Source organism: Eutrema salsugineum, unplaced genomic scaffold, assembly GCF_000478725.1.
Source record: "Eutrema salsugineum unplaced genomic scaffold, Eutsalg1_0 scaffold_6, whole genome shotgun sequence".
In the NCBI taxonomy this organism is placed as follows: domain Eukaryota; kingdom Viridiplantae; phylum Streptophyta; class Magnoliopsida; order Brassicales; family Brassicaceae; genus Eutrema; species Eutrema salsugineum.
This window is the reverse complement of record NW_006256547.1, coordinates 9,203,848-9,231,832: the sequence shown is the minus strand read 5'-3', so window position 1 is coordinate 9,231,832 and position 27,985 is coordinate 9,203,848. Positions and strand designations below refer to the sequence as shown.

Below are 27,985 nucleotides of genomic sequence, written 5' to 3'. Positions count from 1 at the left end.
TGAACATATGGTCTAAGATTGACCATAGGAGGCGCGTAGAGATCGTCTCGATACATAGTAGGCTTGTGGCGTCCGTACAGTTGATGGTTCAGATTAGGGTTCCGAACAAAGTTGAGATATCGCGCATATACTGGTTTTCTCTGCGTCTGTTGGCTTGAGGAGTGTTGTAGAAACCTTCCTCATAGTAGGGACTTTGGTTCATGGGATCCATTGCTTCAAAAACCTGAAAAAGAGAACCAAAAACGAAAATAAGTAGAAAAAATGTTATAAAGTTGATTTACTAACATTTTTTAGGGTTTTGCGGAAAATGAAACAGGTGCCTTCCCTGGAAACGGCACCAAAAATTTGATGTGTCGCGGTAGGGATGTCAAGTTTTACCCTAATAGAATCAATAAGCCGCAAGGGCACAGCTGATCGATTGTAGTACTTAGGGATCGAATCCACAGGGAAGGAGGATCTTTTCCTGTAGAAGTGATGCTAAGAAAATCAAGGGTTACTTCTACCTTCACGTTTTAAATTTATAACCCTAAATATCTGCAAGTGCACAGATGTGCGTTGTAGTACTTAAGGGTCGAACTATAGAGATTTTGAGCTTTCAGTACAAATCGATCAAGAACTTATTGGTAATAGAACATACACAATGGGGGGTTTCGGTTTTGGTGTCACTAATCTAAACGGAAAACAAAGTAAAACGGTTTTAAAACAATAGGAACTAAGTGTTGGGTCAAAGGGTTTTCGCAGGGGTTCATGAACTGATCCAATGACAAACAGATAGATAAAGCTAATCAACTAGTGAGGATCCCGAACACGAATAGGTGCATGTATGATTAGCCAACTCTCGTCACCCTAATCAGCTAATCATTCAACTCGGCAATTAACTCTCACTCTCATGTCGTAATTAAGTTCATGCACTAACAACAGAATTCATCCATGCTCACGATTCTCTATAGGTAGCTTTCGTCTCCTATAGTGAATTCGCTTGTATAACTTCAGGTCAGATGATCGATACAATACTCTCGCGGCTACAATTACCTAAGATAAGTTTCAAACGGGCTAACAATAGAAATAGCACAAAGAACAAGAATGAGCGAAGGAATCCTAGAAGATTATAAACCCTAAATCTAATAATTCACAAGATCAAGACATGAAACTCTCTTTAAAAAATCCCTTAAAAACCCAACTGGGAGATTACTCAGACATAGTTGAGTTTAACATCACATAAGCATTTAGAATTGCAGAGAATTGAAATAAACAAAAGTAAGAAACGAAGAACATAGTGAAGAAAGAGGGCCGATGATGCCCCGATCGGTGGCTCCTCTTCATGGGTGACGGATCTCTCTCGAAATCTTGACAAAACGCGACACACACATTCTAAATGACTTATAAGTGGAATATATAGTGTCTTGAGTCTTTGGGAACATCTACGGTTTGCAGGAATAAGGAAGAGAATGACCTGGGCTTTAAAATGGGCTTCTGAGGCTCGGAAATAGGCTCCCGCGGTCTATAATGTTGCACCCGCGGTGGATGATGCTCTGGCCGTGGGTCAGCTTCCGACTGTGTTGATTCGCCTTCAGTGCATTGATCTCCTTTCTTCAGGTTCTCCTCATAACTCCCCCAGACTTAGATTTTTCTCCATGTTGTGAAACCGTAACTCCATAGATGAATATTTGTGGCCTTTGCTCAAGTAATTTTGGCTTCTAAGATTCTTTATGCTTTTTGTTTCCTTTTCATTTTTTTTAAAGGGGAAACCGCCTTTTGACATAGAGTTTTAGGGAGTACGAAATTTACCTTTAAGAATGAGCTTTCTGCAGCATCACTTAGCTTGATAAGATTACTGATATGTTCATAATTTGCATCATTTAGGTTGTATATTTCATTCCAAATCATATCTTATTCCATGCATTTTAAGTCTTTAGTGTTTGTTTTAGGACCTAGGAGATGCATTAGGTCCCAATGAGTCTTTGCATGTTTTGAGTGTTTATCAGGTGTATTTGGAGCTATTTGGAGTTGAAAAGATGAATCCAGGAAGAGAAATGGTGATCAAGGCTTGAAATGGTGAAAATGGGTTTTGGAGGTTCTCCGCCATTCTCGCGTACCGCAGGAAGGTTTTTCTCGGCCATTCGTGGATTCCTCGGCCAAAACGCGTACGGGCTAGTTAAGTTTCTCGGCCAAAATTTCCGGGTGCAGACACATTTCCGAAATCGCCTGTCCGGGGAACCTTCCAGTCCGATTCAGCTGTCGGGTGCTTCATCAAAGTTGGAGAAGATTGGATCATGGTTCCAGAGCAGGTGGAATCATAGGATTTGGAGGCGTGATCAGAGAGTTAGCCTCGTCGGAAGGAACCCCTGTCTCTCTGCCGTTTTGGATCGACCCGATGAGCTTCGAAGAATGCGAAGGACGGTGCACTTCCAGACCGATTCAGTTTACAGCGCCTTCATCAGAATCCGAGATATTTGAGTCCTCTTTCCAGAACGTCTGAGATCATTCAATTCGGAGCTATGAGCAAGAAGATAACGTTTCCGGAATGGACACATGTCTAGAAGCCTCTTTCTGATCGTGTCAATGCACTGCGAAGATGAGCCCTCCAGGAAACCTTCCACTTCCCAAGTACCGAAGGTTCCTTCACCAAAGTTGAAGATGTCTGAGTCTTCTATCCTCTGAAACTGGAATCATACCATTCGGACCAGTACCCTAGAAGTTATGCTTCCCTGAACGCGAAGTGGTCCGAGGAGCCTGAATGCTGCGAGATTGATAACCCTTATCAAAGCTTAAATTATGGTAAGGGAAAGATGACACGGTGGAATGCCACGGTCCACATCTGACCGTGGCACTTGATTGCAGTTCTTTGGGGTTTAACACGATCTTCATGCCACGGCCTACACTTGACCGTGGCAAGGTAACATTTGGCCGCGGAAGGATTTTAGTTACATTCGCGATTTGACACAACCACACACCACAGCTTTAGACTTGGCCGGGGCAACTTTGTGCAACCTCTCGGCATTTGACACGGTCTCCACGCCACGGCTTTAGACTTGGCCGTGGCAACCTTGTGCAATCTTTCGGAATTTGACACGGCCATGCATCACGACCAGAGGGAATCCGTGGCACCATGTTTCATCCAAGAACAAGAGACACAGGACTTGACACGGTCACTTGCCACGGTTTGACCAAAACCTGTTAGACCGTGGCAAACTTCTTCTTTACCCACCAAAGCCGGGTCAGTACCCAGTTTGTTCCGGGCTGACCCGGTTCGCCCAAGGCTTCTACAAATCTTTTTTAGACCTAATTTGGAGAGAACTTTATCCTATCTTTAATCTCCTTTTCCTTTTTGGTGAAAGAACCACTTGTTAATACCTTGCTTTTGAGTTTAATATCGATTTGAAGAGTGTTTTCCATCTTGTTCTATCATTTCTCATCATCAAATCACACTTCTAATCATGATTAACAACACATCTTGCAAAGGATCTAGTCTGTTGATCATGATTAGTGAGTAATCCCATATTAAGGTCTTAGATATGTAGATTAGGGTGCTTAAGTGGTAGATTAGTGAGCTTAGGGGTTAGATCATGCATATTCCATTCTCTACAACCTGTTCTTAATGCTAGATCCATACAAATCATATGTGGTCTAGATTCTGGACATTTCATGCACCAAAAGTGTTTGATGAAATGTCTGAACCAAGGTTGTTAGAGGTTTAAGTGTTATTCATCATGGGAATGATTGTCTATATGCTTAAATGACAGATTAAACTGATTCTTAATGCTTGTTAATCCATGTTTCACTAATGATGATTAGGTTAGAAACTGTTTTGGCATAGGAGTTGATGCCTTCATGAGAGGATTAACTTAAATAATGATGTTTAAGTTGAATGGTTTGCTTGATCATATGGTTCATTAGCTCACTAGTTTATCCCTGAAGGCACCCTAATCCACTATCATGTATAAGACCTTTCTCATCATCATACATACATTCTCATCACTTGTCATTTGCTTAGTTCTTTGTTTGATCATTTCTCAGTCATTAATCTTGTTTTAAGTTTATAGTTGTCATTAGTAAATCAAAACCACACTTGCTTGTTTGAATTGAGAAACTGATCACATAGCTTAGTGTCTATCACCACATTCTTGGATTGATAACCTCTTTGTGCTACATTGACAAGGGGATTGATAGCCCTGAGACCTAAAAAGTCTTATCTATCAATTGGCGCCGTTGCCAAATTGTGGAGTGTTTAGCATTAAGCTCTGATCTGTTATTGAGATCAAGTGCTTTCTTTTTTGTTTTTACTGTTTCCTTTCAAGTTCTGTTTGTGATTTCAGGTGCATGAACACCAGGTCTAGATCAAGAAGCTGTGGTCCACCTTTTCCTCTCAACGACAACATTAATCTTTTGGTACCAAGGAGGAGAAGGGACAGACGTGGAAGACAGATTGATCAGGCTGATATGGAAGACCAAAGAGAGCATGTGGTGGATATAGAACAACCGGTTCAGGAGCAACAGGCTCAGGATAATGGAGCTGGTAATGGAGTTGGTCAAGGGTTACATCAGGGTAATGTTCATCAGGAACAGGTGCATCAACAGCAAGCTTATGTCCACCAGGGACAAGCTCCAGCTCATCAACAGAGGCATCAGGCCAATGTACAGCAAAGACAACAGGTGCACCACCAACACCAGCCCTTCCAACACCAGCAAAGGAGATATGAGCAGCCATAGGTCTATGTTGGAGAGAATGACAGGGCAAATGCTCATCAGTATGGAGCTGGAATTCAGGCACCACCTGTGCAAAACAACAACTTTGAAGTGAAGGCATCCTTGTTGAATATGGTCCAGAACTCAAAGTTCCATGGATTAGCAATGGAAGACCCCTTGGAACACTTGGATCAATTTGATAAAGTGTGTGACCTGACAAAGATTAATGGAGTTTCTGAAGACAGTTTCAAGCTAAGATTATTACCCTTCAGTCTTGGCGACAAAGCTCACCAATGGGAGAAGAATCTTCTAAGAGGCTACATTCAAACCTGGGAGCAATGCAAGCAAGCCTTCCTATCTAAGTTCTTCTCCACCTCCAGAACTGCAAAACTAAGGAATCAAATCTCTAGCTTCACTCAGCACAGCAATGAGAGTTTTGGTGAAGCATATGAGAGATTCAGGAGCTACACAAACCAATGCCCACACCATGGGTTTAGTGAGGCCTCTCTTCTCAGCACACTTTATAGAGGAGCTCTTCCCAAGATTAGAAACCAGCTGGATACTGCTTCCAATGGGAACTTTCTGGGTAAGGAGATACATGCTGCTTTAGAGCGAGTGGAGAACTTAGCAATGAGCAATGACACGTATGGAGAAGACTATGACAGATCAAATAGATCTGAAGGTTCAAGCTCAGAACAGAGGCTCAGAAGAGAAGTTAAGGAGTTGAGAAGTGAATTGGACAAGTTGAAATTCACCACTCAAAAGCCAATGCACTTTGTAGGAGAGTATGAGGAACCTTCTCAGATCTTTGACAACGTAAGTGAAGAAGGTCTAACCCAAGAGGAGCTTAACTACATTGGGAATCAGAGGTTCCAGAGATATCAGTATGGCAATGCAAATCAGAACCTCTCTTACAGGAATCCCAATGTAGCTAACCCACAAGACCAGTTCTATCCCAATTCTCAAGCTCCAAAGAACTTTTTTCCCAAGAACAACTTTCAAGGGTCTTTCCAACCCAAGAATCAGTTAGCTCAGAATCAGGGTTTTGGTCAGCAACAGCAACCATTTCAGGGTACTGGTTTCAATTCACAACAGCAAAAGGCACCACCAGGGTTTGGTCCACCACAGTTCCAACAGCAGGCACCGGTTCAACAGCAGTTTCAGCCACCAACGGTTCAGCAGCAGCCACAGATGGGGTCAGATATGGTTGGTATTCTGCAACAACTACTTCAAGGTCAACAGATATTTGCAAGCCAGAATGCAGCCATGCAGCAGGAAATCAAGGAACTGAAGCAAAACCAGGCCTCAAGCTCAAGGAACCAAGGTCACCTACCTGGAAAACCAGAACCCAACCCCAAAGAATATGCTAAGGCCATTACACTGAGGAGTGGAAAGGAGTTACCTGGTATTGAGAACAACAATGTGATCATTGAGAACAATGATCAAACTGAGGGGAGGCAGCCTTAAAAGATGATCAAGTTGCTGAGAAACCAAGGCAAGAAAAGGGTAAAGAGGTAGCAAAGGAACCTGAACCAGAAAAGGTATATGTGCCACCACCTCCATACCAACCCAAGCTCCCATTTCCAGGGAGATTTAAGAAACAACTTCTGGACAAGGCAAGAGCTGTATTTGAGAAGGCACTCAAAGAGACACCTCTCACAATGCCTCTAATTGATGCATTTCTAATGATGCCAAAGATGGGTAAGTTCTTGAAGGATTCCATTCTGAACAAGACTAAAGATCTTCAAGGCATGGTGGTACTAAGTCATGAATGCAGTGCTATCATTCAGAAGAAGTCCATTCCAAGAAAGTTAACTGATCCAGGGAGTTTCACACTGCCTTGTGCCATTGGACCTCTTCTATTTTCTGGATGTCTTTGTGATCTAGGAGCATCAGTCAGCTTGATGCCATTCTCCATAGCACAGAAGCTGGGCTTTAGAGTTTTCAAAACTGCAAGGATCTCTCTTATCCTTGCAGATAGATCAATTAGATTGCCTGTTGGTATGTTAGAAGATCTGCCTGTCAAGATTGGTGGTTTTGAGGTTCCAACTGATTTTGTTGTGCTGGAAATGGATGAAGAACCAGTTGATCCTCTTATCTTGGGCAGGCCATTCTTGGCAACTGCAGGAGCTATTATTGACGTGAGAGGTGGGATAATAGAGCTTCAACTTGGGTCTGAGAAGCTCAAGTTTGATGTGATTGAGATGATGAAGAAACCCACCATTGAGGGTCAATGCTTCTATGTGAAAACAATTGATCGGTTGGCTGATGAGTTGCTTGAGGAGCTGAACACTGAGGATCCTCTCCAAGCTGCTCTAACTCAAGAACAAGGAGACAATGGGCTCTTAGAAGAAGAAAGTGAGGGGTATAAGCTGTATTTGGATAATGCTAGAGAGCTGGGTCCTGAGACAAGGTTTTTGGAACTGGAACAAAGTGGCTCTGAGGTCTTGGCTATCAAAGGAGCAGACATGAGCCAATGCAGCTTGGACAAGGATTGGAATGAGGCTGATGCACCCCCTATTGAGCTCAAGCCTCTACCAACAGGGCTCAGGTATGCTTTCTTGGGCTTAAACTTTACATATCCAGTAATCATCAATGATAGTTTATTAGAGCATCAAGAGAGTGCATTGCTTAGTGAGATAAGAAAGTTCATGAGAGGCATAGGATACTCTTTGGCTGATATTAGAGGGATCTCTCCTGACATTTGCACCCACATGATACACCTAGAGGACCAATCTATGTCCTCTATTGAGCATCAACGACGTCTTAACCCCAACCTTAAGGAGGTGGTTAAGAAGGAGATACTCAAGCTTCTTGAGGCAGGGATAATTTACCCAATCTCTGACTCAAGATGGGTATCTCCTGTTCATGTTGTGCCCAAGAAGGGTGGTATCACAGTGGTTAAAAACGAGAAGGACGAGCTGATAGCTACTAGGACTGTAACTGGACACAGAATGTGTATAGACTATAGAAAGCTCAATGCAGCCTCTAGGAAGGATCATTTTCCTTTGCCTTTCATTGATCAGATGTTAGAGAGGCTTGCAAACCACCCCTTCTTTTGTTTTCTCGATGGGTACTCGGGGTTCTTTCAAATCCCCATAGATCCCCGAGATCAAGAGAAAACAACATTCACTTGCCCTTATGGCACATTTGCATACAGGCGAATGCCTTTTGGTCTCTGTAATGCCACATTTGCATACAGGCGAATGCCTTTTGGTCTCTGTAATGCCCCTGCCACATTTCAACGTTGCATGATGCATATATTCTCTGACATTATTGAAGAGAAGGTGGAGGTGTTCATGGATGACTTTAGTGTCTATGGCTCCTCTTTCTCGGATTGTCTCTCTAATTTGTCACAAGTCTTGGAGAGATGTGAGCAGCATAACTTGGTGTTGAATTGGGAGAAGTGCCACTTCATGGTGCAGGAAGGAATTGTACTTGGGCATAAGATATCTGAGAAGTGCATAGAGGTTGACAGAGCAAAGGTGGAAGTGATGGTGAATCTGCAAACTCCCACTTCAGTCAAAAGGATAAGGAGTTTCCTTGGGCATGCAGGGTTTTACAGAAGATTTATCAAAGACTTCTCAAGAATTGCCAGGCCCTTGACAAGGCTGTTGTGTAAAGAAGTTGATTTCATCTTTGATGCTGAGTGAGAAGAGGCCTTCAAGATGATCAAGGATGCATTAGTCAGTGCACAAATTGTCCAAGCCCCAGAGTGGTCTCTTCCTTTTGAGGTTATGACAGATGCATCTGATTTTGCAGTTGGAGCTGTACTTGGCCAGAGAAAAGATAAGAAGCTTCATGTCATCTACTATGCCAGTAGAACACTTGACTCTGCCCAAGAGAAATATGCTACCACTGAGAAGAAAATGTTGGCAATAGTCTTTGCCTTTGATAAATTCAGAAGCTACCTGGTGGGATCAAAAGTCATTGTATATACTGATCATGCAGCCCTCAGGTATCTGATGACCAAGAAGGATGCTAAGCCAAGACTATTGAGATGGGTCCTTCTACTTCATGAGTTTGATATGGAAGTACAAGATAAAAAGGGTATAGAGAATGGAGCTGCAGTCCATCTCTCTAGGTTGAGAGTAGACTCTGAATTCCCTCTTAATGACAGTCTTCCTGAGGAATCAATGATGGTGCTCCATTCTTATTTGGAGTTTGAAGAAGTGGACAGCATCCAAGAAAAGAGAATGTCCTGGTTTGCTGATATTGTGAACTTTCTTGCTTGTGGAGTAGAACCACCTGAACTTGATGCTTACCACAGGAAGAAGTTCTTCAGAGATATCCAAAGATACCATTGGGATGAGCCCTACTTATATGTCTTGAACAAAGATCAGCTGTATAGAACGTGTCTTGCTGAAGAGGAGATGCAACCTATGTTGCAAGAGTGTCATGGTTCAGCTTTTGGGGGTCAACATGGGAGCATTCAAGACTGTGGCCAAGGTTCTTCAGAGTGGGTTTTGGTGGCCCACAATGTTCAAAGATGCTCAGATGGTTGTTTCAGCATGTGATGCTTGTCAGAGGCATGGGAACATATCAAAGAGGAGTGAGATGCCTCAAAATCCAATTCTAGAAGTTGAAATCTTTGATCGCTGGGGAATTGATTATATGGGACCTTTCATTTCATCTTATGGGAATCAGTACATTCTTGTGGCTGTGGATTATGTGTCCAAGTGGGTTGAGGCTATTGCTTCCCCTACCAATGATTCCAAGGTAGTAGTGAAGTTGTTCAAGAGCATTATCTTCCCAAGATTTGGAGTACCCAGGGTTGTCATCTCTGATGGAGGATATCATTTTGTGAAAAAGACCTTGGAGGGATTGCTGAGAAAGCATGGGGTGAAACACAAGGTAGCTACTCCTTATCATCCTCAAACTAGTGGCCAGGTTGAAGTATCTAATAGACAGATCAAGGCCATTCTTGAGAGGACTGTTAGCTCAAGCAGAAAAGATTGGAGCAAGAGGCTAGATGATGCATTGTGGGCTTATAGAACTGCCTTTAAAACTCCAATTGGGACATCACCTTTCAATCTGCTATATGGGAAGAGCTGCCACCTTCCTGTTGAGCTGGAGTACAAGGCTTTGTGGGCTGTGAAGTTGCTGAACTTTGATATCAAGACAGCTCAAGAGAAAAGGGTCATTCAACTCCATGAACTTGAAGAGATAAGGCTTGGGGCTTTTGAGAGCTCAAAGATCTATAAGGAGAAGACCAAGGCTCTGCATGATCAAAAGATTCTGAAAAGGGAGTTCAAGGATGGTGATCTGGTGTTGCTGTTCAACTCTAGGCTTAAGATGTTTCCTGGAAAACTTAAGTCTAGATGGTCTGGTCCCTTTAAGGTTCTTGAAGTCAGGCCATATGGAGCTGTTGTGTTAGAAGGCAAGAATGGTCAAGAGTTTGTGGTAAATGGCCAAAGGATCAAGCACTATCTGGTTTCACAAAGGAAGGAGGAAGCTACATCAGTTCCCCTTCTTGATCCACCACCAGCCTGTTAAACAGGTTTCCAAAGTCAAACTTAGAGACTTTAAACAAAGTGCTCTTGGGAGACACCCCAAGCTTATCTTTTGTAAATATGCTTTTAATCTTTTGATTTCTTTCTTTTTTATGTTTTAGGATGTTTTGATGGGTTTGTTTAGTGTCTACAGGTTACAGGTTTGAGTTTGAACCCTTGGGAAGTGAATGCAAGATGAAAAGGAATGAAGGAATGGACAAAAGCTTGTGCTCGGTTTTGAGCATGCTCACCAGCCACGGTCAGATAACAAGGCGTGGCAAGCTTTTAAGCTAAGCCACGAGAGAGGAAGCACGGTCTTAGGTGTGGCCGTGGCAAAAGAAGTAACCATTCGGGGTTTGCCACGGTCAAGGAACACGGGATCGCAGCCGGCCGTGGCAAAGAAAGGAGGAATGAACCATCGTTCGGTGTTTGCCACGGTTAAGGGACACGGGACCGCAGCAGGCCATGGCAATACAAAGAGGAAGGAACCAATTTTCGGGTTTAGACACGGCCAGATGACACGGAACTGAAGCTAGCCGTGGCAAAACAGGTTTGGAAAGACAAGGGTTCGGGTTTTGACACGGTCGGAAGACACGGGTAAAAGGACCTGGCCATGGCAAAGAAAAAGATGAACGACCGAGGTTCGGTGCTTGCCACGATGAGTTTGCAACGGGGAGAACACTTGGCTGTGGCACAGGTTGAAAAAGGAGCAATTGTTCGGGGATTGCCACAGTTAAAAGACACGGAAAGCTCCAGGCCGCGGCAAAGAAAGCACAATTGGTCGGAGTTTGACACGGTCACATGCCATGGTCAACGATGGCGCGGCAAAATTTTTGAAAAATCGTTGACCGTACGGACGTTGACCGGTCAAGGACGCGCCCTTTACAGCTGTTCCCCACCTGGTCTTCTTTTTCACACGAGTTTGCCCCCTTCTCTCCATTTCTTGAACTTTAAACACTCATATCTCTCTCGTTCTTGAACCAAATTGAGGAATTCCAACTGCATTGAACTCGTAATCCTGTCTAGTTTCTTGCTGCACATTCGTTTAGAACAACAATGCTGATATACAAAGACATTTCTTTGAGTGAGGGTAAAAGGCAGAAGCTCACTAAGTTGCACAATGGATGGTTAGTGACTAAGATTCTGAAAGCAAGAGGTTTTGTCTTTGATGATGTTGAGGTCAAGCCTGAGTTGATTGATGAAGCAACCCTCACCAAAGTTGGGTTTTTAACAGAAAGCAATGGTGAAAACTTCTTGTACACCTTCAAGCTTTTACAAAATGAGAAGGTCCAAGTTCTGTTGCCACACCCAGCGATCACCACTCTCACAAAAATGCACAATGTATATTTTATTCTTCTAAAGGATCAGCTTTACAACCCAGCCATTGACCCTCCAATTCACAAATGCAAGAGGACAGCAGAATCCAAGGGTAAAGAGCCAGTTGAAGAGCAGAGCACAGCTAGGGCTGCCGGTTGTGAGAATGAGGAGCCAAGAGATTTTGAAAGAAGGATGGGAGCAGGCCGGTACCATTTTGATCCTTACTTTTGGGGTGAACCTGAGTATCACACAAAGAAGCTGTATTCAAGAGTTAACAGCCTTCAGAAATGGTGCAAATGGCAAGTTAAAACGATCCATAGGCAAGTTGACTGTGTTAGGCAACTAAAGAAGAAGGTGAAGAAACTCACAGCTCCAGCCACCTCACCCAAACGAGATACACGAGAAGATGTGGGAGAAAGCTCAGCAGCTCAGGACATTGAGCTCCCACCAGGAAAAGAAGACTGGATCAACCCGGCCACAGCGTTCCTACCAGACTCACCTGAGAGCAGCCCACCTAGATACTCAACTCCATCATGATCCACCTCCAACCCATCCCACTACCTGGGATCAGACCTCAGCGATTGAGGTAAACACTCAAAACTCTGTACATATGCATGTAGATCTTCTTTTACCCTTTTGCATTTTACTTGTTTGCTTTGCTTTAACTCCTTTCTCATGTATTGGTTTCCAAAAGAAGTTGGGAAAGGTCCCATGAAATCAATTCCACATACATCAAAGATTTTGACTTCGAGAATGAAGTTTTGAGGCATCTCATTCCTCTTACTGATATTGCCCATTCGTTGGCAAGAATCACAACGTGTGATGTAGGCGTGAGTGTCTTTGAACATAGTCGGCCACCAGAAACCAGCTTGAAGGACTTTGGAAACTGTTTTATAGGTTGCAAAATGTCTTGCATATGCTGAACTATGGCATCCAAACAGTATTCTTTTCATTTTCTTCTTCGGCGACACATCTTCTGAAGAAACCATCTACACATCTCTTATAGAGATAAGGTTCATCCCAGAAATATTGTTGAACTTCCCTCAAGAATTTCTTCTTTCTATAGCCAAAAAATTGTGGGGGGTTCTATGTCTGCAGCTAAATAGTTCGCTATGTGTCTAAATCATGGGGTATCAAAAGCATCTGACCATCGTATAGGAGGTCGAGATGTTAATAGGTATAGTATCTATAACATAGACATTTTCTTATGGCAAACTCTTGTATTCCATTGTAAAAAGATGATCGGCTACTCCATTGTATTTCTTCTACTCCATAAGTTTTTCTTCCACTCGAATTCTAAAAAGATGATCTGCTACTCCATTGTATGCTCCTTTTTGGCCTCAAATTTCAATATCAAACTCTTGCAATAGGAGTATCTATCTGATCAGCCTTGGTTTGGCATCTTTCTTAGACATGAGATACTTGATTGCAGCATGGTCGGTGTGGACGATGCCTTTAGACCCGACAAGATAAGATCAAAACTTTTCAAATACAAAAACGACACCTAATAGTTCCTTCTCTGTAGTCGCATAGTTGGATTGAGCTTCGTCCAAAGTTCTACTCGCATAGTAGATTGCGAGGAGTTTCTTTTCTTTTCACTGACCAAGCACAACTCCGACTGCAAAATCACTTGCATCACACATGATTTCGAAAGGTTGTTCTCAATCGGGTGGTAGCACGACTGGAGCAGAAACAAGAGCGTTTTTGATCCTATGAAACACTGCTAATCATTCATCATCGAACTTGAAGTTCGTTTCTTTGCATAGCAGACGTGTAAGAGGTCTAGTAATTTCAGAGAAGCCTTTTATAAATCGCCTATAAAATCCGGCATGTCCTAAGAAACTTTGGATACCTTTCAAATTAGTGGGAGGTTGTAGTCTAGTCATGAGTTTAATTTTTGCTTTGTCAACTTCAATGCCTTTTTCCGAAATTTTATGTCCAAGCACAATTCCTTCTCGAACCATGAAGTGACATTTTTCCCAGTTCAGGACAAGGTGCTTGTCTTCACAACGCTGCAGAACTTTACCTAAGTGCGCCCAACGTTTTTCAAAAGAGGATCCATAGATAGAGAATTCATCCATGAAGACCTCCATGAAATCTTCGATAAAATCGGTGAAAATAGACATCATGCATCGCTGAAAGGTTGCAGATGCATTATATTATCCGAAAGGCATTCGCCGGTAGGCAAAAGTTACGTATGGGCAGGTGAATGTCGTTTTTTCTTGATCTTCTGGCCTAATAGGGATTTGGAAAAATTCGGAATAACTGTCCAGAAAGCAATAGTATTCCTGATTTGCTAGTCTTTCTAGCATTTGATCAATGAAGGGTGAATGGAAATGATCTTTCTGAGTTGCAGCATTCAGTTTTCGGTAATCACTGCACATTCGATGTCTCGTTACTGTTCTTGTAGCAATCATTTCATCCTTATCACTTTTGACAACAGTCACACATCCCTTCTTTGGGACAACATGCACAAGACTAACCCAAGTGCTGTCCAAGATAGGGAATATGATTCCTGCTTCCAAAAGTTTCATGATTTCTTTCTTTACTACTTCCATCAGGTTTGGATTTAATCTTATTTGGCTCTCAATCTAATTCTTGGCATTGTCCTCAAGATTTATCTTGTGCACAAAGGTCTGGAGATACATGGTATGTCATCAAGAGAATAACCTATGGCTTTCCAATGCTTCCTTAACTTATTCAATATTATAGTAGCTTCAGCTCTACTTAGACCAGAATTTAGGATGACAGGGTAAGTTGAATTTGGTCCAAGAAAAGGATACTTGAGTCCATCACGAAGAGGTTTAAGCTCGACTTTTGGGGCTTTGTGCTCGCTCCATGGGTCGTTCACTGCTGCCAAGGTATCTTTCGGAAGAGTAGGGATATGAGTTTAATCATTTTCTTTTTTTTTCTCTTATTTATCTTTGGGTTTTTCTTTTTTATCATCTTTTCCTTATCTGTATTCATAGTTTTCCACCTTTACCTCTCCTTCTTCTCTCACGTATTCTTAGTTTCCTTTTATTTTTTCTAAATTTTTTCTTCATTCTATATGTCTTTTCTTACTTCTTATTCTTTAGGTGTTTTTATCACATCATCTTCTTCATCGTGTTTTCCACATCTTATCCTCATCTTCTTCCTCTTCTACATCTTCTTCCTCTTCAACGCCTTCATCATCTTTGTTCTCTCTGAGTACTTCATATTCTTCTTGTTTTCCTTCGTCTTTTATATCAATGAAATACATGAACCTTAAAACTTGAACTCTTTTTCTCCCCCTCCATGCGTCCCTCCCTATCATTATCTCTCTCTTCCTCCCTCTGGTTCAGTATTTCTCACTCTTTCTCTCATTTTCTTCCTCGTCCTAAGTTGTATATATCATATGATTTAGACAACTACATTTAAAGTAAGAAGTGTTTCAGATATAAAAAAATAGGAACACAAAAAAGACGAACTAACATAGATTTAGTGTCATATACTTAGAATGTTTAACTCTCTCTTTCCTCTTTCTCTTATTCTCTCTCTCTATTTTTCTCACTCACTGTCTCTCTCTCTACATCTAAATGTCCCTGAAAGCACTAACTCAAGTTCTCTTTATCTCTCTCTCTCTCTTTCCCCAAATTCATCATTATCTTCCCATTCTTAATTTTCAACATTTTTTTCGTGTCATAATTTTTTATTATGATTTTTATTTTTATTTTTCGGTCTTCTCTTCATCTTTTCCTTCTTCTTTATCATCGACTTCAATTTTCTCATTCGTTATGTTTTATTTCCTCTTCTTCATCGTCTTCTACTTCTAATTCAATTCCCTCTTCAGATTTGTCTCCTTCTTCTTCCTCTTCTATTTTGTTCCAATCTTCTTTTACTCTTTATCTTTTGGTTTATTTTTTCTTTGTATTTTCCTTAATCTTTTTTTTTCTTTGGTTTTTTCCGTCTTCTTCTTCATTCTCTAATTTAAGGCCTTTGTTTCCTTTGTCTGTCCCAAATTCTTCATCTTCTTCTTCCTCATATTTTTCTTCTTGTTCCTCATATTTTTCTTCTTATTCTTTATCGTCTTTGACTTGTAGTTTTTTTCCTTATTCCTCTTATATATCTTTCGATTTTGTTATTCTTCACCATTTTCTTTCATCTTCATCATCATTTTTGACAAGCAAAGGATAAGTGTGGGGGAGTTGATATATTCATAAATTGCATCATTTAATGTACATATTCTAGTCAAAATCATGTCTCATTTGCATGCATTTTAGGTCTTTAGGCATTGTTTTAGGACTTAGGAGATTGCATTAGGTCCAAGAGAGTTTTGCATGTTTTGGAGTGTTAAACAGGTGCTTTTGGAGCCAATTTGGAGTGGATGATGTGATTCAGATGAAGAAATGGAGTTGGAATGATCAAAAATGGTGAAAAGGAGCAATTTTGGGTTTCTCGGCAAAATGGTGTACTGAAGGTCGAAGGTTCTCGACCAAAATCCTTCCCGCGGGTAGCTTTCTCGGCCAATAACACGTACCGCGGTCAAGTCTCTCGGCCAAAATCTCCGGGTGCAGACACGTTTCCGAAATCGCCTGTCCGGGGAACCTTCCGGTCAGATTTAGCTGTCGAAGTCTTCATAAAGGTTGGAGATAATTGAGTCAAGAGTCCATAACAGTTGGAATCAAGGCATTTGGACCACAGAACTGAAAGATATGGTAATCGGAAGACGAACAGGTCTCGCACTCATTCCGGAGCAATCCGATACCCCTGAATGATCGCCTGTCCGGGGAGCCTTCCGGTCCGATTCAGACGGCGGGTGCTTCATAGAAGTTGGAGAGCATTGCATCACGGTCTCTTAGCAAGTAGAATCGTGGAATTCGGACGCGTGAGCAGAGAGATAAGCTTGTCGGAAGGAACCCCAGTCTCGCAGGTATTCCGGACCGAGCAGATCAGTTCTAAAGGATGCGAAGGACGGTGCACTTCCAGGCCGATTTAGTTTCCGGGTCCTTCATGAGAACCATAGACATTTGAGCCTTCTTTCCAGAACGTCCAAGAGCATTCAATTCGGATCTATGAGCAGAAAGATACAGTCTCCGGAATGGACACATGTCTAGACGCCTCTCTCTGGTCGTGTACATGCACTGCAAAGATGTGCCCTCCAGGAAGCCTTACACTTCCCAAGCACCGAAGCTTTCTTCACAAAAGTTGGAGATAAATGAGTCCTCTGTCTTCTGCAACCGAAATCATTCAATTCGGACAAGTCTCATAGGAGTTACACTCTCCGGAATGCGAAGTGGTCTAAGCTGCTCTGGATGCTGCGAGTTGGAGAGGAAGGAGACCAAGCCGCAGCAACACTCGCAAATCACTCCGACTTGAGCCTGCGACCTAGGTGCAATAGAGACCAACCCGCAGAGTTTGTACATTCCCCAGAAACCGCCTTAGCCCTGCGAGTTGGAGAGGAAGGAGACCAAGCCGCAGCAACACTCGCAAAACACTCCTACTTAGGCGTGCGGCTAAGACAAGGCGATTCAGGCTTCACAAGACAAGTCTTCATCTACTGCGACTTAGGTGTGCGACCTGGGACATACTGGACTGACCCGCAGGATTTCCACTTGACCCAACTGAGCCGGGTCAGTACCCAGTTTGTCCTGGGCTGACCCGGTCCATTAGCACTAGGTATATATAGTTTTTTGGGAGAAAAACCCAAGGAGGTTATCTTCTACTTAGTTTTCTCTCTAGTTTTCTTTCCTTTTGAGTGTAAAAACGTTTTTGATTAAGAGATATCTGAAGGGATTTGATCATTCCAAGTCTGTTTCTTATCATCTCATCATCTCATTTCTACTTCTAATCATGATTAACATCATCTCTTGCAAAAGATTAGATGTGTTCTTCATGATTAGTGAGTAGTCATCTTTTAAACTTCTAGGTGTGTAGATTAGGGTGCTTAGATGTTTGATTGGTGATGTTTAGGGTTTAGATTCTCATTCCATTTCCTTAGTTAGTTGCTCCTAATGCCAGATTTCCTTGGGAAAGTGAAATCTGGGTTCATAGGCATTTCATGCACCAAAAGTGTTTGATGAAATGCCTGAATGAGCTAACTTAAGGGTTTATGCCTTTTTCATCATGGGAATGATTTGTTAAATGCATGAATGACATATTAGAACTGTTTCTTAATGCTCATTGATTCATATTTCACAAATGATGATTTGGTTTGAAAGTGGATTAGTGTAGAGATTAATGCCTTCATGAGAGGATTAGTCTAGATTAGAGTTCTAAGTTGAAATGTTTGAGATCATGTGATTGCTTGTTATGTCTTTCTGTATAAGATTCAGTCTTCTTGGTTGAGAGATTGTTTGGTCACTTATTAGGCTTGATGCATTATGCTTGCTGATTGCTTGATTATATCTAATGGTTGTTAGACTTGATTAAGTGATTTGCAAAGGGATTATTGTCATGGGAATGAATTAATCTGATTAAGAAGCCTAGACTAAAGAGTAGCAAGTGTTGCATTATGTTCTTAGCATCATGATTCAATATCTAAAGCACCCTAATCAATGATCACATCTAGAGGTTTAGCTTTTATCATTTGCTTAATCACCATCATCTTGTTTTGTTTGCTTGCTTAGTTCATTAATCATAGCTTGTTTGTTTCTTGTTTTATGCTTTCTTGTTGCTGGTTTCACAAAACTCATCTTTGATTACTTGACTTAAGAACCTATCACATAAACTAGTGCCTAACTACCACACATATGGATTGACACCCCTTATACTACTTTGACAAGGGGATTGATAACCCATCTAAGGCTTTAAAAACCTTAGTTATCAATTCTCTCAGTTCTTCTTCTTCTTCTTCCTCTCTTTTGATTTTTACTAGCCTTCTTTATTCTTTACTTCTTATTCCTCTTTGGTCTTCGTCAAACATATCTTCTTCTGGTTTTTCTTAATTTTTTTTTTAAATTTCATGTACTTGATTTTCCCATTTCTTCTTCTTTTATCTTGTTTCTTCATCTTTCATTTTTTTCTTCTGTTTTTCTTCTTCAACTCGAACTTCCTTATGCTTCTTCATTAGATTGGGTTATCGACCTTTTTCTTTTTCTTTTTGGATTTAATTGATATGACTTTGTCTTTTTCTTTTTTGACTTCTTCGTCGTCTATTTGTCTTCTTCTTCTGCTTCTTTTTCTTTTGTATCCTTTGACTTCTTCTATAGCTTTTTTTTTCTCTTAGTTTGAATAGGAATTATAATTGATAGTTGTATTGATTTGTACAGAAACAATTTCCTTAAAGGTAGTATAATAATTCTTGTGTAATAATAAAAAAAAAAGAACGTATGATTTGTGGGCTAACATGTTTTTTTCATCGTTGTTTTGCTCTGTTTATGCTACCTCTAATGGATGTTTTATAAGACTTATTTTCATTCAATCAAAATCAAATTCAGATGAAACACATTTACAGTACACAACTTTTCAAAAACGATATCTCATTGCTCTCATTGGAAATTAGACCACTACGTCCGTTTTCACATGTAAAATAATAATAAAATGATCAAAATTTGCAACAAAGCTGTAGAAGTTCAGGAACGAATTCCCCGTCATGCTTATTCCCTATTTTGTTCTCTTAGTTTGCTTTTAATCATCTTGGCCATCTCTTCATTCTCCTTCTTCATATCAGTCGCACATTTTTTTGACATCAGAATAACTTCATTATTTCAAGTATTATTTCCTTGTATCTTACATTTACGAAACCACTTATATATTTAAATTATCTAAATTTGAAAAATAATTACAGTTATTATATAAACTGTATTATAGTATCTATCATATATAAATAATATGTATCTACATGTGTAACCTATGATAAAAAATATATTTTTTAAAAATGATATACTAAAATATGTTTCTTCTTCATTTTTTCCTGCTTCTTCAATATCTTCGATTTCTTCCTGCTTGTTTTTATCATCTTCATTTCTTCCGACTTCTTTTCACTGTCTCCAATTTCTTCATTTTCTTTCTTATCCTTTTTATCATCTTCGTCGTCTCGATATACTATTATTCAGGTTTTTCTTCATCTTTTACTTTTCTGCTTTGTCTAATTTAACTAATTTCTTTTTGCTGTTATCATGTATTATATTAAATTGATTAGAGTGTTATATCTTTTAAACAAAAAAAACAATCAAGACCGTCTTAAATTAATCGGTTGAATTGACTTTAAAAGCTATATCTTTATTAAGATTAATGAACATGAATAAAAAGGCTATAAATTTTTAGGAAAAAAATTAATTAAACTGGTTTCACTTAATCCATTTAAGAAGGATCTAATTTTTTGATCCAAAATCTCGAGCCTTGTATATATGTATCAAGACTAATACAATAAAAAAATAATCATAAAGTAAAGCCCTAAAGCTGAAGTTTTTTTTTCTCTTTCTTTTGTATGTTTTTCTTAATACATGAAAGGGGGAGAGTCGATCAAGTTGTGTCCTTGTTCTAGTTATGCTCAGCAGATAAAATTCCTCAAGTATATACTTTTTACATTCAAACATCTGATAAGCAAATATCAAAACATAGACGTATTTCGGAGTCCTCGGAGTCATCTGGTCAGTCACATTGTTGTCGCTTCTAAGTTTGACAAATTTTAAATCACGGTCGGTGTTTACTTACACACACACATCATAGGTGTCACATAAACCACCAGACACAAGATACAGAGAGACCAACTTTAGCTCATGATTTTAAAGCTAACGTGAGCTCCAATCCAAATCAAAGAATGCTACTACTTTAACATTGTTTACATATACACACTTCCCGCTTTTGTTTATCTGAACTGGTAAACCGTAGTTATGGAACACCCTAATCCTACCATCCCAAGTTGCTGTCACAATCACATGGCCCCACTGGTGCGGCGTACAAGGGTGGACGTTCTCGCACACGTTCCTGAAGAGCCTCAGCTTATACCTGATGCTGGCTTTAGCTGAAATCGCTGCTGCACCTGCACCTGTTACTACGCAAAACTTCTCTTCTGGCCACTGATAACACCTGATTTTGACTCATTTTCACCATTGATTTCAAATGCTTTTTCAAAGGTTTTAATCAGTTTTATGAACTTTTATTATGATTTCTATGTATTTGTAGTTTCAAGACTCTTTTCAGGAAACTTAGGGAAAATGATGGCAAAATGGAAGAAATCTACTTTTTCAGCTCAGAGTCAGACCGTCGGAAGTTTTGTAACAAATGGAGGCCGTTCCACCGTGTGATCCAGCTCAAATTTAGAGACATTCAAGAGGAGACAACCAGCTTTACATAGCATTTTACATCACAAAGATCCAACGGTGCAATCAAAAGATACATGGAGAACAAGTTGACCCAGTTCACCTGTCCCAGAAGACTCTCACCCGCGGGAAACTTATGTTTTACCTGCCCTGGAAGACTCTCACCTCCGGTGGACCTTACGACGAGCCACAAGGCCCAACATCAAAGCCCACTTCGCTATTTCTCTTCATAGAAGCCCTAAATGAGACCTGGAAGACCTTAGGACCTATAAATACATTGTTTAGCAGCCCTAGTGTGTGCTCCTGTAATGAGATTTTGAGCCACCAAACTCTGATTTTCTAGGGTTAGGCGATGGAGATGGGGATTCTTCCCCAGATCCAATTTTCTTTCTTCTTTTTATCTTATTAACATTTTCATTCTTTTGCATTCATCTATGTCTTTCATCATTCATTGGATCATGTAGATTAGTCTTAGAGAGTCAAGTTGTTTGAAGATATCGACAAGCATATATATCGATTAGGATTTCTATTGTTCTAGAAAATATTCTGGATCTCATCTCTTCTAAGTTGTTCATAAAGCATGAGAGTAGATTCATGACCTATTCTCTGAGCCTAGGATCGATCATAGCCACGAGAGTGCTGTATCAGATCATCCATACCTAGCTTCAAAAGAACATAGTCGCTATATGAGTCGAAAACTACCTATAGAGAAGATGTGAGCAGACGAATTCAATGTCGAATCCATGATCTTAAGTTTAGCATGAGATCGAGAGTTAATTGCTAGATCTAAGTGATTAGTTGATTAAAGTGACGAGAGTTGGTTAATCATACATATGTCTATTCTAGTTCCATGCAGATTCCCGGAAACAGATGAAGATAAATCACCTGGAAGCTAATTAGAAATGCCATCATACATCGATTAGAGTAAACCGAATAAGTCTAAATCGCCACCTATGAGTTTAAGAGTCTTTAGTTTGAGTCGATATGCTTTAGATATTCTTTTAACAATTCATCATGCATTGCATTTTATTTCTTGTGAATATTAGATTAGGTTTAGTTTAGGATCTTAACCAAACCCCAAATTTTTTATTGGTTTATGACTTTGCTTACTTCCTAGTTTGGTGTTTCTTGCAGATTAGACATCCTCCCTGTGGATCGACACCCTAAGTCCTACAACGTACATCTGTGCACTTGCAGACACTAGGATTTTATAAATTTAAAACTTTTGGAGGACCAACAGGCTTGTTAAAAAACAACCCTAGGCCCGCAAGCCCATCAGCCACGTTATTGCTTCTTTAATTGGAGAGAGACAGACCATCCAAAACAGGAAATGAGCAAAAAATTTTTTCGCAGATCAGCAATGAAACTGTCCCCCTCTTTCCCCTTGCCTAGCCAAGGTATGGCAACAGACATAAGACCTGATCATTTTTGGTTTCTGAGAAGAAACAGCCTTCTTATTTGGTTGAGAGTAGTCCCATACATGAATCACTGAGCCCTATACTGCTAACACAATGTGTTTCTAACAAAGCAGAGGTTGGTCTCAGTGTTGTCCTAAGACTGGAAGCTGCAAAACATCCACCAAAGAAATAAGAAAAAACGATTATATCAAAATAAACCCATTGAAGTATTCACCTCAGCACTGAAATTCCACTGTCTTTAGAACTTCATACCAAAACCGAAGCAATTACACGTGCAAACCATCAAACGTGATACACAAGAAACTTGTATCTCGACAAACTAAAAAACAACAAAGACAAAGAGAGCACTGATCCAGTATCCCAATAGTTAGATCCACTTATAAAGAAATAGACAAAGTTCTTTTATCAAACGCCGTTTTTTTCTGGTAATACAAGGCTTATATCGGCTTGTGTCATAAAGAGGACCCGAGCCTAAATTTTATAAAGAAACAAAGAAAAAAAAGTTTCCTTTCAGTAAAACTGAGGACTGTGAATCTCTAAGGCAGATATCAAGTTACATCTCAAATCAAGTGTACATCGATCCTCCTCATGTATTCTGTTAGGATCTAGAACATAAGTAAATGTAACAATGGAAGAAACTAATGACAGAACCATGTGTTGAAAAAAAGAGGAGGGGGGGGGGGGGCGCATGTTATACAAACGTTGATATGAAATGTCTCAAGAATCTAGTAGACAAAAAACAGAAACAGCAGAACATAGTACACATAGATTGTGCCATTAAACGTAGAGTGACAGAAATTCTGAATACTGGATAATCTGAGCTTCGCCAAACAAACGATTATAATCCATCTAACCCATAAATTGTGTGCGCCTCTCAAGGTGTCTTGACATGTCAAAATTGTAATAATCTTTTAGAAGAACATTAAACTATACATGTAAGTGAATAATAACAAAATACAAATGCAAGTAATCACGAAGAAGAGAAAATCGTGGAGCCAACTTACTTGTAAGGAACAATAACGTTGTAACAAAAAAAGGAATATAGACTTACACTTACGACCTTCAGGTTAACGATCAGGTTGAGGCATGTTGAAAGAAAGAGAAAATTCAGACAAATTACTTCGGCATTGTAATTCAAACCATGCATCATTCAACTCGACTTTGCAATATTAGAGATGCATCTTAAAATCATAATCACAAAGTATAGAATTAGAATTTTTTTTTTTACAAAATGATGCATCTCTAAAAACTATAAGCGATGCATCATAAATTGTCTAATTGTATAAAAAGTAAACCGAATGAATATAACAACAGAAAAAATCCATAAGTCTACCTCTTGACATGTTGTCCATTGTATAAACCACCAACGGAGATAACCTAATAAAATTAGCATGATGGAAGGTATATATTAATGTAAGACTACAAAATTGAATTAAAAAGAAACAAATTCAAACACAAAACAGTGAAGAGAACATAACAGAACTAAATATGTGTTCGGTCATGAAGATCTTGAATAACAAATATTTCTTAAAAGCATATGTAACAAACACGACCACATATATTGCTATTTGTCAAAGATTTTCAACACAATACGAAGCGATGTATAGATAATACACGATCCCGTATCATAATGAACACTAAAAACACACAGAAAGAGATCTATGAATCAATTGACATATCTAAAAAAATGATAAAAAACTAATTAACAACAATTATTATTTACAACTACCTGTTAGATCCATTGGAAGATATGATTCCAAAAGTTCGAGCCAATCAGATATAGTTTGCGGGATGAACTCTAGGTTTAAGGAAAAACAATAAAGAAGCTCAGGTTAATTTATATTTACAAACAATAACTGATTACTCCTAAATATTTATGAACACGAATATATAAAAAGACGTTTACGAATAATAAAGTAGAGGGACACGACCTACGAAGACAGTGAAGGTTGTTGTATGTTTAAAACATATGTAGACAATACAAGCATATATAGAGTAGGATAGATCTTTAGGGTTATAGGGTTTCTATGTTGTTGGCCCATTTAAGATATTCGGTGGCTATGACCGAGAACAAAACCACTGTCCCATTTACAAACTCGATGGCCTATAATCGATAAAAAGTCATGTCACATATATTGACACATATGATTAATGATCTTTATATCAGAATTATTAAAATGCCACATATTTTTTTAATAATGACACATAAGCGAATAGCTGTGGAGACGACACATAGGATTTCTGACTTCACAAATAATAGTATAGATTCATTACATGATCCACATGATATCAAGGAAACAAACTCAACAAATCACAATCAGAGCAGATAATTTTTGCTGTTGCAAATTTGCAATTATAAAAGGAGAAATTGTGGATAAAATCTTTGACTAGGTTCTCAAATTTCAATAAAAAGTTAGATATCAAAAAGCAGTGATAATGTTTTAAACATGAAAATCCGCTTATGTATGAATCTTTGATTCTGTCCACTTCTAATCAGCGGAGCTATATAATATGTGTAAACACCAATTTTAAACACCAGCCATTGTTCTAGCTCTTTTTCTTTCCCCTTTAGATGGTTCTTTCAAACACTATCTCCAACACAAGCTCTGAAACAAGGAATCACAATCGATTTGCAAGATATATGTATAATCTGAAGGTTATGCTAGAGCAAGACTTATACAAATCATATTGGTTCATTTGGTGATATGATCCTAGATGAGGATCAAGCCCTGGATTACTCTCCAATGATTGTGAATTCAGTATTTGGTGACTTGAGGGGGTTGCGGAATGAGGTGATTTGAAATAGCTTTTAAAATAAGGAAGAATAAGGTGAGCTTGCCTTGATACTTCTAAGAGAGATGGAAGATCTCTTAGACTATCAACAGAATTTGGTTAGTTTGTAAGGCAAGGATAAAGATCCGAATACACTTAACAAACAATGATCAAACGTTTTCAGAGAAAGAGATTATAGAAAAAGGTTTGATGGATTAAAAGAAGGACAAGGAGTTGTACATATAGAGTTTTAGAACACTTGGGAAACAACAAAGACAGCTAAGAAAACTGAAAGACTCAACGACTCAGACTTAAACGAGTTTGAATTTGAAAACAGGCTCTTCTCTTCTTTGATCAAATCTGGAGAACGAAATGGGCTGAGTTTTCATCAAGAGGCCGTTGTAATAGTGTTATGAACAAGCCTCATCAAAAACCTTGTTTAAAAAACCCAATTGGGAAAAAACCAAATGAAGGGAAAAAGAGCACAAGTCACAACACCTCTCTTGATGAACTCTAAAGAGGCTTGTATCACAACCAGAGTAGTTGGATTAGCACACTCAAGATTTCCCTGAATGGTGTGTAATAGCTTGTGGAAAGCTTGTTTGAACTTCAATGCCCTTGATCTTGTCATTGGACCAATCGGAAGATGCAAGTCTTTATCTTCGTCTATACTCGCTTCCTCGGGTTTCAGCTGTTCTTGGTCTTCATTAGATTCTGGTTCATGCTCTCCTTGTTCTCCATTAATATCCTCAGTTCCTAAGCGGGTCTTGATCATATCATCCTCTCCCACTTGAAAAGGATTTGTCCTCAAATCTGTATCTTCTGCAAGAAAAGGAACTCAGTCAGAAACATTAAAGCTCGAACTCACAGAATACTTACCTTGAAGGTCCAGCTGGTAGGCATTATCATTGATCTTCTTGATGATCTTGAAGGTTCCATCAATTCACGGCATAAGCTTAGACTTTCTTTTATTCGGAAATCTGTCTTTTCTTAAGTAAATCCACACCATGTCTCCTTCTTCAAAGACCATTTCCTTTCTGTTCTTGTTAGCATGTTTGGCATAGTACTTAGTCTTGTTCTCGATGTTGATACGCGCCTTCTCATGGATCTTTTTCACTAGCTCTGCCTTTTTCCTCCCATCCAAGCTAACTCTTTCACTCAAAGGTAAATGCATTAGATCCAAAGGTGAGATGGGATTGAACCCGCAAATGATTTCAAATAGGGAAAACTGAGATGCAGAATGCTTAGCATGATTATAAGCGAATTCTACATGTGGTAAACATTCTTCCCAAGTTTTAAATTTCTTTTTAATCAATGCACGCAACAAGGTAGACCCTTCTATTAACTACTTCTGTTTGACCATCTGATTGCGGGTGACATGTGGTAGAGAAGAGCAGTTTAGTTCCTAACTTAGACCAGAGAGTTTTCCAAAAGAAACTAAGGAACTTAGTATCTCTATTAGAAACTATAGATCTAAGCATGCCATGCTATCTTACGATGTCTTTAAAGAACAAATTAGCATCATTCATGGCATCATTTAATTACATGGAATGAAATGAGCCATTTTAGAAAACCTGTCCACAACCACAAAGATAGAATCCTTACCTGTCTTGGTCCTAGGCAATCGAACTACAAAGTCCATAGACATATCATGCCATGGATGCAATGGGATAGGCAAAGGAGTATACAAACCGTAGGGTTGTTTCTTAGTCTTAGCTTGCTTGGAAGTAACATCGTTCACATGAACGCCAAAGTGACCCATTAGTCCACCTGCTTGAGCTTCTTTGACAAAGAGATCTTGAATAGAAGAGTTAGGCACACATAGACGATTCTCAAAGAAAAGAAAATCATCAGCTCTATAGTATTTCCCACTACCAAACTTCTCACATGAAGCATATATATCTTTAAAATCAACATCAGTAGGGTATAGACTCTTAGTGTGTTCAAAACCGAGCAGTTTAGCCACTAAAGAGTTCAAGAGAACATACCTGTGAGATAATGCATCAGCCACCACATTATCTTTACCTTTCTTGTACTTGATGACATATGGAAAAGTCTCAATGATCTCGATCCATTTAGCATGTCTTTTTTCCAGCTTCTGTTTGCCCTTAAGGTACTTGAGAGATTCATGGTCAGTGTGAATGACGAATTCTTTAAGCTAGAGATAGTGTTGCCACGTTTGGAGAGCTCTCACAAGCGCATAAAGCTCCTTGTCATATGTAGGAAAATTCAGTATAGATCCTCCAAGTTTCTCACTAAAGAATGCAATGGGTCTTTTCTCCTACATAAGAACAGCACAAATACCGATTCCTGAAGCATCACATTCTATCTCAAAAGTTTTATTAAAGTCAGGGAGAGAAAGCACCAGGGAATGAGTAAGCTTATCCTTCAAAGTTTAAAATGCTTCTTCTTGGTAACCAGGAGAGAAAGCACCAGGAAATCCCACGTTTTTCTTGATAACCTCTATGAGAGGCGCTGCTAGAGTGCTAAAGACTTTGAAAAATCTTTGATAGAAACCCGCAAGTCCATGAAGGCTTCTTACTTCACTGACAGACTTTGGACTTGGCCAGTCTTTAATTGCCTTTATCTTCTCCTCATCAAACTTGATTCCATCTGCACTCACAACAAAACCTAAAAAGACAAGGTTATCTGTTCCAAAAGTGCATTTCTTTAAATTCGCATACAAGGTTTCCTTTCTAAGCACTTCTAAAACCTTTCTAAGATGTTCCACATGTTCATCTAAGCTTTTGCTGTAGATTAAAATGTCATCAAAATAGACCACAACAAAATGACCTATATAAGCTCTAAGAACATGATTCATTAGTCTCATAAACGTGCTAGGGGCATTAGTTAATCCAAATGGCATGACTAACCATTCGTATAAACCCTGCTTAGTCTTAAAAGCAATTTTCCATTCATCACCCTCTTTCAATCTAATCTGGTGACATCCACTCTTAAGATCTACCTTAGAAAAGATGCTAGAACCATGTAATTCATCAAGCATTTCATCTAATCTAGGTATAGGGTGTCGATACTTCCCCGTGATATTATTGATGGCTCGGAAATCTACACACAT

General features: G+C 39.5%; 1 protein-coding gene and 1 non-coding gene across 2 annotated transcripts; both read right to left on the bottom strand.

The window, feature by feature from the left end:
• Positions 1-88: 88 nt before the first annotated feature.
• Positions 89-27,985, bottom strand: LOC112083453. The gene is made up of 8 exons (XM_024151481.1): positions 27,783-27,985; positions 27,371-27,659; positions 27,104-27,190; positions 26,515-27,025; positions 25,916-26,175; positions 25,789-25,834; positions 25,403-25,698; positions 89-223 (listed from the first exon to the last, which is right to left on the bottom strand). The coding sequence occupies exons 1-8, from the start codon at positions 27,983-27,985 to the stop codon at positions 89-91; spliced, it is 1,827 nt and encodes a 608-aa protein (XP_024007249.1).
• On the bottom strand, positions 5,074-5,180 carry LOC112083593. The gene has a single exon (XR_002897729.1). It is a non-coding gene; the product is annotated as a small nucleolar RNA R71 (small nucleolar RNA).